The sequence below is a fragment of the Entamoeba nuttalli genome (genome assembly GCF_000257125.1).
Source record: "Entamoeba nuttalli P19 unplaced genomic scaffold asmbl_6116, whole genome shotgun sequence".
Lineage (NCBI taxonomy): Eukaryota > Evosea > Mastigamoebida > Endamoebidae > Entamoeba > Entamoeba nuttalli.
Window position 1 is genome coordinate 1 of NW_008577895.1, and position 10,830 is coordinate 10,830.

Genomic DNA, 10,830 nt, shown 5'->3' on the forward strand with positions numbered 1-10,830 from the left:
CTCTTTTTCTTTTCTTTCTTTTTATCTTCTCTGCAGTTTACTTTTATTCTTTCTTCACCATATCCAACTTCTTATTCTTTTTATTCTTTTATATCTTTCTTTCTCTTCATTTCTCATTTATTTGCTTTTTTTCGTTGCCCTATTTTTATAAGTCATATAACTTATTAAAACAATAAAAATACAATGCTATACTATTTTATGTGTTTTTCATAGATGACACTTTGTGCTATTTTGTGTTTTTAACATATTTACTTAAATTTTTATTTCCTTTCATATAAATACTTATCTTCTTAATGAATTTGTTGATTTAATTATATGAATATATATTGTTTTTGTTTATTAACCTTTTATAGTTATATTAACAAAGCTATTCTTTTATGTTATTTTAACATGATAGTATTAATTAAGTAAGCGTCTAAAATTTTTAAAGAATGTATTTTAATTAGATTATTATTAGAATGGAGTCTATTCAAAAGATAAAATACTTTTTTAAAAAGTTTAAAAGAATGTGAATTATATTATTATTAAACTATTGACAAATGCGCTTGTTATTTACATGATATATTATACCCAAAGTCAGTAAATAATATTATAAACAAGTCAACAAAGTTAAAAAACACTTATAAATACTTGATTAATTAAAATAAAAAACACATCTAAAGAAAAAGGAAATGATTTGAGATACTCAATTCATTGTTTAAACAAATAAAAAGTTGAATAAAAATAGTTTAAGAATAACAACAAAATAACAAAATTGTTGTCTCAAATTAGTTTAATTAACATATTTTCACTTGTAGAAACTAAGTCAGAGTTAGTCAAAGAAATAGAAGAATAGTTTCTTCTATTATTTTGTATTAATTTTTAATGCAACAGAAATTTAGTATTTTATTTTTAGTTATAAGTACGTGGAACCACTCTTTGAATAATAAACAACATTGAATAGAAATGCCATTAAATGAAAATCTAAAAAATCACTCTCATTTACTCAAATGGAAAGAAAGACAAAAGAAGAATTAAAAATGGATATGGTAAGTGAAAAATTAGGCAAATACTTGTTACAAGGATGGACCATGTTAGGTAGTTGTTGTATAAATCATCCAACTGTTCCTTTAATGAGAGAAAGAGGTGGAAAGAAATGTATTTGTGTACTTTGTGATGATAAATATTATGTTGAAGATGGTAATAACTTATTAATGTATCTTACAAAAGGACAAGACGATGAGGTTATTCCAGAAGAAACCAAACTTACTTTAAATGAGAAAATTCCAGAAGAAAAGAAAGAACCCATTCATCAACTAAAAGAATATACAAGTGAAAGTGATGAAGATGATGACGATGAAGAAGAAATTGCGTTAATGATGGCAATTGAAAAACAAAAAGAACAACAAATAGGAAGAGGAAAAAAGAAAGAAGGAATTGACTCTTACCAAAGAAAAGGAGAGAGTAATGTTTCCGATACAACAAAAGATGTTAGAAAGGCTCCTCTCAAATTATTTACTTCAACAAATACAAATAATTCAAAAGACATGCAAATATGTATCCTTGAACATAAAATTGATGAGTTAGTTAAAGAAATTGAAGTTACTAGCCCAAAGAATGCTGATTTGATAAGTTCAATGTCTGTTGCAATTCAACAATTAAAACAAGCAATTTCTTCTCTTTAATTATTCATATTTTATTGAGTTGAAACGAGTGAAACAAAATAAAGATTTATTGAATTACTTTTTACTCTACTTCTATTTGGTTTGAATCTCCAAGAGTGAAGTATTGAGAAGAAAGAAATCCACCAACAGAATTATTGTTAGAAAATGCTCTACAAATAAAAAGACCTTTATCATTTGGTTGTAAAGGAATGTGAATAATATTATCAACCATTCCTTTAGTGTCTTGGTAGTGTACGTATTTTCTTCCAATAGGACCATCGACAGTATATAATCCAACCCAAGAAACTTTGTCAATTGGACCTTGTGATAAATAAACAATAAGCTCTTCACTTTGTTTAGAAACAATCATTTTAACTGGGTTTACATCGATTTGATTCAAATTAATTGAGGTTGAATGTTCTGAGTCAAAATATTGTAATTCATATTCTCCATCTTCAAGACTTAATTTCCATATAAAAGAAATACTTTTTCCTATTTCCCTTTTGTCTTTAACTAAATTTTCATTATACCTATCAACAATTTGTAAGAAATTATTTTTGAACCGTTCATTTCTATCAAAACTTGCAGTAATAATACAATCGTTTCCATTAATATTTATTTTAACATCATATTTTAATTCCGTTTGGATTAATTCTTTAATTTCTTTTTGTTCAGTTTCATTACTAATTTCTTTTTCTTGTGACGCAGTTAAAATAACTTCTTGTTCTTCCATATTACTTGGAGGAAGGGTTTTTTCTAAATCATCCTCCTTCTCAGTTTTTGTAATGTTCTCTTCTTCTTTTCGAGGCAGAGGAATTAATGGCTTAAGTATATACATTGGTGGTTGATATTTTATTCTATCACCATTGCCTACGTTATGGACATTGACATTTTCTTCTTTAGGAAGCTCTTTATTTTCTTGTTGTTGTTTTTTTTCATCTTCTTTATCTTTCTCTTTTTGTAATTTTACTAGTTCAGTGACGGTATTATTTAAATTTCTTCCACATAATTGATAAGTTTTTTCAATGTCTATATGTTGAAGTTTTGGAAATGCGTAATATAACTGGTTAATATCAGAATTGTATTGTTCTAATAGTTCATTTCTTTGGTTTGGTGTGAGGCAATTTACAACTGATGGGTGAAGAGCTAAACGAGGTTCTAATGTATTATCCATTTGATTTAATTCTATCCTTTAATTTCAAGTTCTCATTTAATCATCCAACCAATCTAATGAGGTTTTTTTTTGTCCTTTCATAACTAATGACTTTTCTGTGATTTTAAATAAATAAAAAACCAAATAACTTAACTAAACCATTTTTTAAAAATAATATTATTGTGTAATATAAAGCAAAAAAATAGTAAAAAAACTATGAATAAGTTCAATGAATATTCGTGGTATTTGCAGGAGTGAAGATGAACTAAAAAGACGACAAAAGAATTTAAACCAACTCAGAACAAAAAGAAGAGACCATTTTCTTCAACAAAGAAGACAAGAAGATACTGAAGAGACCTTTGTTGAACCTTCAAATTATTTTGAATATCTGCATGAATGCAAAACACGATTAACTAATCCTCAAACATTATTATCAGATAAAACAAAAATTGTTATTAACTTAAGAAAATGTGTTAGTTCAAAACAATACATTCCAATTCAAGAAATGATTGAATGTAATACTTTTTCCATTTTGTTAAAATGTATGACTGAAGAACAAAATGATGAAATAAAATATCAAATCGCATGGTTTTTCACAAACTTAGCAGTTTCACTAGACTCTGAAACGTCAGACCTTATTGTTCATTTAGGAGTAATAAAAGTGTTATTACATTGTGGGTTAACAACTCAAAAAATTGAAACTTCTGTTCAATGTTTATGGGGAGCTACAAATTATGTTATTGATAGTAATGATTGCAAAGAAATAGCTTCAGCAAATGGAATTTTTACATTATTAAATAGAGTAATTACAAATGATATTAATAATGTTCATGCATATTGGTCATTATCTTCATTGTTACGAACTTCTGATTGTATTACACCAGAATTACTTAATACTTTTATTCAGTACATTGCTTATGGATTGTCAAGTAATAATGATCCTATTATTGTTCATTGTATTCGTTGTGTATTTTATATTGGAAGAAATAAAACAGGATTGATTAAAATGTTTAATTCTTCAATTTTTATTCGATGCTTTTATTTAGCTTCTTCAAATAATCAGTCAATCAAACAATCTTCATTTAAGTTTATTCAATGGGTATCTTCTTCAAATGATGTTGATTTTATTCAATTATTTGATATAACAAACATTATTCCTTATTTTATCGATATGTTAAAAGAAATTCCTCTTTCTTGGTATCATAGAATTATTATGTTCACTTTTAGTAATTTAGCATTAACCAATGACAAGTACATTGAACAATTTATTGACAGTGGTACTTATTATATTGCTATTCAAATTATTATAAATTCAACAGCACCAGAAGAGGCTTTAATTAGAAAAGAGTGTTTTTTATTCATATTTTATTCAATTCAACAACATTATATACCATTATTAGACCATTTAATACAAAATGATTTTATTATATCCATTTTTAGTAAAATCAAATGGACTGATAACGAACTTGTAGCACAATCAATTTCAGCTGCTGAAATTCTTATTCATAATGAATCACAACTTTATCAATTTATTGATCAATTTAGAGAAATTGGTTTTGATAAAAGATTACAAGAAATAACAGAAAATTCAGATAATGAAGACCTAGTGGATAGAGTAAGTACCTTATTATTGGAATATTTTGATGGAGAAGAGCGTGATGAATTATCGTTATAATCTGATTTAATTACAATAGATTGTCTACCGATTAATTGATAAATAATTAAAATCTTAGTTTTTGTTTGATGTTTTAAAAAATGAAGAAATATCAAAGAGTTTTTTTTAAAATAAAGAAAATGGAAGTAATTATAAATTTGTTGTTTTAATTTAATATTATTAATCATAGAAATATGGAATATTATAATAACTTAATAACTTTCAAATAAAAATATTGATTGTATAGAATTACTTGTAATTTGTATTACAAAAGAATAATAACATATTGTTACTATATAATAATTAAATAAGAAAATAATATATTCACTTTTAAAGGTTGAATAAAGAAGAAATGAAATAATTATAAATTTTTTAATTCTATTTTGTTTTAATAGACTAAAATGTAATTAATAAGAAATTATTTTTATATTATACCTTTAATTATTTCAAAATAATATTTTATTGTTATTCTTACAAATATTGATTTGATTTATTTTTATGTTATATCATGTTTCAATAAGAATTACATGAAACAATCATAACTCAGAAACTATTTTTACTGACTTAGTTTTTCTTCTTACAATTATACTATTTAATTTGTTGATATTATGATAATTATGTTAATGACAATCTTTTAATTAAATTTATTAAGAATTATATAACATATTTTTGTTTTTAAATATAGAACATTTCATAAATTTAAATGTAAGAATGAATGTATTTCTATTATTATTATAACTAAACATAATTCCATCTTGTCAATTATAAAAAAAATTATTGAGTGAATATGACATTTCAAATTCACATATATTAATTTGTTAACAGTTGATTTGATTTTTATTTTGTTTCGTATTTATTTATAATAAAGAGATTGTTGTTATAAAGTCAGAAGTTTTTGATGAGATATGAATATCATAATATGATAAGAAAGTTTTATGTAAGAAAATATAAATGAGTGTCAATCTATTAATTTTTTACTTAGAAAAACTTATTAAAAGAATTACTTATTATTTTATCCCTTCCTTTTGAATAAAAATATAATTACTTTTGATAAGAAAAGACAATAATACGAAAAGAAAAATATATGAACCAGAAAAATAAATTATTCTTCATCAGCAGTATCTGAAGTCCAAAGAGTTAAGTTATCTCTTAAGAGTTGCATAATAAGAGTAGAATCCTTATAAGATGATTCTGGAACTTCATCAAGTTTGGCAATTGAATCATCAAATGCTTGTTTAGCGAGTTGACAGGCTTTGTCAGCATCATTCATAATTTCATAATAGAAAACAGAGAAATTAAGAGCAAGACCAAGTCTAATTGGATGAGTTGGTGCAAGATCAGCATTTGAAATTTCTGTAGCTTCAGTATAAGCAGCAAGAGATTTATCAGCAACTTCTTGTCTCTTTTCATCTACAGTAAATTCAGCATAATATCTATAATAATCACCTTCCATCTTCTTGTAGAAGACTTTGCTTTCAGAAGTAGAAGCATTTGGAAGAAGATTTTCTTTAATTACCTTAAGAACATCATCACAATATTTAGCAAGTTCGTCTTCAATTTTAGCTCTATATCCCTTAATAATTTCAACGTGTTTGTCATTTCCTTTAGCTTGTTCTTTTTGTTCAAGAGAAGTAATAATTCTCCATGAAGCTCTTCTAGATCCAATAACATTCTTATAAGCAACAGAAAGAAGATTTCTTTCTTCAACTGATAATTCAGTGTTAAGAGCAGCAACTTGTTTCATGTATTGAACCATTTCATCATATCTTTCACTTTGTTCAGCAAGTTTAGAAAGGAAGACACAATCTTCACGTGATTCAGCCATATTTATTTCTATTTGTTTATTATCAGTTCTTCCTTAAAAAGTTCAGGGTTGACACGTTGATCTTTCTTTTTTTTTTCTTTTTAAATTTTTTTATAATCTATTTTTAATAGTTTTTTCCATTATCTCTTTTATTATTCTTTATTCCTTTTTCAGTTCATGATATTTTTAGAATTATTTCTATTCTGAGCGAATCTAAAAATACACTGAATTTATCTCTCTTCATTTATTTTTAGGATTTTTCAGATTTTTTTCATTATTCATTTCTGATGTATTTTTGTGGGTTTTTCCAATAAACTTCAAAAATAGTGACGCTTTTTGAGGTTTTCAAGATTTATTTAAAATTCAGTTCTCTTTGAGGAATTAAGAAAAAGAAAAACATTTTGTTTATAATAACAATTTATTTTTATGAAAGAAGAAAGAGAAAAAAACAAAAAAAAACCCTGAAAAAAGAAAAAAAAGAACATCTAAAAATTCATATGAGTGAACGACCCAAAAGTTTTTCTCGATATTATCGTGATGTATTAGAACATAAAGAGAAGATATTCTATGACTATGAAAATGTTACTGTTGAATGGGGAAATCAAGACCCTTATCAAATTGTACGTAAAATTGGAAGAGGAAAATATAGTGATGTTTTTGAGGGTGTTGTGGTTGAACAAAATGTTCCATGTACTATTAAAGTGTTAAAACCAGTGAAAGCAAAAAAGTTTAATAGAGAGATTTTAATATTACAAGACCTTCGAGATGGACCAAATATTATTCAATTATATGATGTTGTAATGGAGCCATCAACACAAACTCCTGCGTTAGTTATGGAATATGTAGAAAATGTTGATTTTAAAACGTTATATCCATCGTTAAATTATATGGAAATATGTTATTATTTAAAAGAATTATTAAAGGCATTAGATTATACCCATTCAATGGGAATAATGCATCGTGATGTTAAACCACATAATGTTATGATTGATCCTAAGAAAAAAGTCCTTAAATTAATTGATTGGGGTCTTGCAGAATTTTATCATCCAGGAACTGAATACAATGTTCGAGTTGCTTCAAGATATTATAAAGGACCAGAGTTATTAACTGATCTTCAAGACTATGACTATTCATTAGATATGTGGAGTTTTGGTTGTATGGTTGCTACAATGTTTTTTGTTAAAGAACCATTATTTAAAGGTTCTAATAATAAAGATCAATTAGTTAAAATTGTTCAAGTATTAGGAACTGATGGATTCCAAAAATATGTTCAAAAATATCATTTGGAAATTGAAGATAAGCTAATGCAATTATTAATTGGATTTCCTAAAGTTGATTGGGACACTTTTAAAAATGAAAAGAACCAACATCTTATTACACCTTATGTTTATGACTTACTTTCTAAATTATTGGTTTATGACCATCAAGAACGTCTTAGTGCAAAAGAAGCAATGAACCATCCACTTTTCCAGTGTTTGTCTAAATAAATTGATTTTTTTTTAATAAATTTGTTATTTTGATACTGTTATTTTTTTTTTAAATAAAATTGAATGATTTAACTTAAAAATATTTTTAAATTCTTATTTCTTTTGTATTAGACAATATGAAGAACAATACATTTCTTCTTCTTTTTTTTCATCGTAAAGATATTTACTCGTTAATGAGTGTGTAGTTTGAACAGTAACTTTGCATAAAGTTTTTGGAACATAATCATAATCACAGAAATTAGTTGCTGTTGTAATGCCTAATGCATTTGTAACAGATGCTTTTAACCGAAACCAAAAAATACAACTTTGACATAATGTTTTCACTTTGATTTGTTCAATTGTTATAGAATTAATAAATGAAGCTAAAAAATTAATTTTTGATTTAACTCTTTGTTTTATAAATTCTAATTCCTCACTATGAAATAATTTATCTTCTTCGATTTTACGTTGTTCATTCCAATAAAGAATATTTTGTTTCATTTCAATAAATAGTAGTTTTATTTTTGTAATTGTGTTAACTATTTGTTGTTTAATTGAGAATGAAGGTTCAATATTATACTGTTCTTTTTTAAATTTCATTGAATTAATCTCTTCAAAAGATAACAGAGAAGAAATTATAATTGTGGGACTAAATTTTAAATTAGACAAATCTTCTTGATAAATAATAACTCCTTTTATTGTTTTTTCTGAAAATAAATGAATTAAACCATTAAAGTATAATAGAGTTATTATTTGATTTTCATAAGAATCAAAATAAATGTTTGTATTATTTAAATTATACAAATTAAATAATATATCTCCTTTACCAGTTAATTTAATATTTACTTTTTGATTTGATAATAATCCATCAAATGAAAATGAATAATATCCATCATTTAAGTGAATAATTGTAGATTGTGAAGATAGTATAAATTGGTTTGTTTCTTTTTTGTACAATACACAATTTGATTCTTTTAAATCTTTTGTATTTATAGTACATGTAAAGTTATTACCTGATGCAATGCAAATAATTATAAGAATTAAATAAATGTATGTCATCAGTTGAAAAGTTTTTTAATTAATTAGTTTATAAGAGACTGGATAGTAGTGTCTATGATAAAAATAAAACTATACATATTTAAAGAAATAAAACTAAAATTTGAATAATTATTTCATAGTATCAATTATTTTGGATAAATCAGAAGCAATATTTAGTAATTCTTGAGTATTTATTTTTTCTTCTCTATCAACAAGAACAAGTTTTCTTTGAATAGTCCCAAGTTTTTGTAATAAAGACTCTTCTATTTTATCAGAATCTCTTGAACATTTTTTCTTCGATAACCAATCAATCGGTTGATCAACTAACAATGAATTTTGATCAACTCTCATACAAATTGAAGTTCCACTTATCGAAACTCGATGTTCAGCTAAAGCAACAGCTAATTCAATTAAAAGTTTTATATCTTCTACTGGTGGATATTTCATCAATCTTCTCAAAGAATAACTTTCATCATCTCGTTCAACAATATCATTTCTTACATATAACATCATTACTATAAATAAAGAATCAACTAATTTTAATTGATGTCCAAAAGCAAAGATTGCATCCCATAAAATAACTACATCGTCTATATGAAATTCTCTTGCATATAACATTCGAATCCAACGAAGTCCAAACACTGCAGGAACAATATTATGTCTAATTAAAGTAGCAAAATATTTTGGGTCATATTTTGCTATTGATTGAAATAATTTTTCACATTTAAAATGAATTAATGATGTTGTGGAAGAGTCTTTTATTCTTTTTTGTTCATAAAATACTCCAAGGATGGTCATTAATTTTTCAAACAAAATAAATGTATCTGCTTCAATTTCATTTAAACAAATTACTGTATGTAATATTCCTCTTTCTATTGTATTGTTTTGAATTAACTCAGAATCTAAAACAAGTTCTCGAATAAAAATTCCCATTATCTCATGAAATCCTTGTTGATATCCTAAATCATTATGTTCACGCGCAAATATATATAATGCATTACTTATTTTTGTTCTTATTTCATTATCACAATAAAACTCAATTGAATTATATAATCTATCAATATCTTTCTTGATTTTTTTCTTTAATTCATCCCTTTCATTATTTGATGATCCACTTAATAATGGATCAACCACATACGTTTCATTTTCATATTTCTTTATAAGTTCATGATATCTTTTTCTTTCATTATTCATTTTACTTGTCCAAACAGAATTGACTGGTAATGGCAATACTCCAAGCCAAATCTTCCATGCAATTGTTCGTAAATTATATCTTGTCATTTTCCCTTCAAGTGCAAGCTTTTTAATTACTTTGGCACTCGTATCATTGACATACATCGTCTCAAAAATTTTTTGAGTTGTTTCCATTGTTTTACGTTTCTTTTGTGTTTTTGATTTTTTAGATTTTATTTTTGTTTTTTGATTGAAAAAAGAACAAACATCACTTCTTCTTTATTATTGCTTTGTCTACAATAAACACACTTTTTTAATTTTTCTTTCTCTTCACTTTCATTCTTTTTTTTCATTTATTGTTTCACAAAACAACTGTCTGACCAAAAAAAACTCGTGTTTGTTTTAGTGAAATATATTTTAACTCATCTAATCGATTTAATGATTATTAAAGTAAAATTTAATATGTACAATTAAAGATTTCTTTTTAAAGAGTTTTGAGTTATATAATTTGTTTTTATTCTATTTTCTTTTTCATTATAGAACTACATCTGAATCTTCTTATAATACCAATAAGAACAAACTTTCATTTTTAATACCCTTCTCTCATCATTAAAGAATTAATGATGCAGTGAAAATATAAACAATAAACTAAATCAAATTTTGAAAGTTTGTTTACATTGAAATATTCTAAAACAAACATATCAATTGAATTTCTTACAACCATAGAACCAAATATTGTTTTAATTCTATTAATTACTGTAACAAGAAATATTTGTCTATTTAGAAAACACGCTTGTATAAAGAGATATTTATATAATCTATTACAGTATTATTTGCAATTATTCATTTAAATAAGTGAATAAGAATTATCCCATTTAGCAGTTTTATTTCTCATTAAC

General features: G+C 24.8%; 7 protein-coding genes across 7 annotated transcripts; 3 read left to right on the forward strand and 4 right to left on the reverse strand.

Moving 5' to 3' along the window:
- Positions 1-989: 989 nt before the first annotated feature.
- On the forward strand, positions 990-1,664 carry ENU1_147520 (Sjogren's syndrome/scleroderma autoantigen 1 (Autoantigen p27) protein; the record flags this gene model as incomplete). Its single annotated transcript, XM_008860506.1, has 1 exon — positions 990-1,664. One exon carries the CDS (start codon positions 990-992, stop codon positions 1,662-1,664), a length of 675 nt encoding a protein of 224 aa, XP_008858728.1.
- Positions 1,665-1,725: 61 nt separating this feature from the next.
- Positions 1,726-2,817, reverse strand: ENU1_147530 (hypothetical protein; the record flags this gene model as incomplete). Its single annotated transcript, XM_008860507.1, has 1 exon — positions 1,726-2,817. One exon carries the CDS (start codon positions 2,815-2,817, stop codon positions 1,726-1,728), a length of 1,092 nt encoding a protein of 363 aa, XP_008858729.1.
- A 208-nt stretch (positions 2,818-3,025) lies between these two features.
- On the forward strand, positions 3,026-4,471 carry ENU1_147540 (importin alpha, putative; the record flags this gene model as incomplete). The annotated part of the gene is made up of 1 exon (XM_008860508.1): positions 3,026-4,471. One exon carries the CDS (start codon positions 3,026-3,028, stop codon positions 4,469-4,471), a length of 1,446 nt encoding a protein of 481 aa, XP_008858730.1.
- A 1,081-nt stretch (positions 4,472-5,552) lies between these two features.
- On the reverse strand, positions 5,553-6,275 carry ENU1_147550 (14-3-3 protein 3, putative; the record flags this gene model as incomplete). Its single annotated transcript, XM_008860509.1, has 1 exon — positions 5,553-6,275. One exon carries the CDS (start codon positions 6,273-6,275, stop codon positions 5,553-5,555), a length of 723 nt encoding a protein of 240 aa, XP_008858731.1.
- A 476-nt stretch (positions 6,276-6,751) lies between these two features.
- On the forward strand, positions 6,752-7,741 carry ENU1_147560 (casein kinase, putative; the record flags this gene model as incomplete). The annotated part of the gene is made up of 1 exon (XM_008860510.1): positions 6,752-7,741. One exon carries the CDS (start codon positions 6,752-6,754, stop codon positions 7,739-7,741), a length of 990 nt encoding a protein of 329 aa, XP_008858732.1.
- Positions 7,742-7,834: 93 nt separating this feature from the next.
- Positions 7,835-8,779, reverse strand: ENU1_147570 (hypothetical protein; the record flags this gene model as incomplete). Its single annotated transcript, XM_008860511.1, has 1 exon — positions 7,835-8,779. One exon carries the CDS (start codon positions 8,777-8,779, stop codon positions 7,835-7,837), a length of 945 nt encoding a protein of 314 aa, XP_008858733.1.
- A 108-nt stretch (positions 8,780-8,887) lies between these two features.
- ENU1_147580 (Rab GTPase activating protein, putative) lies at positions 8,888-10,126 on the reverse strand (the record flags this gene model as incomplete). Its single annotated transcript, XM_008860512.1, has 1 exon — positions 8,888-10,126. The coding sequence occupies one exon, from the start codon at positions 10,124-10,126 to the stop codon at positions 8,888-8,890; it is 1,239 nt and encodes a 412-aa protein (XP_008858734.1).
- Positions 10,127-10,830: the final 704 nt, after the last annotated feature.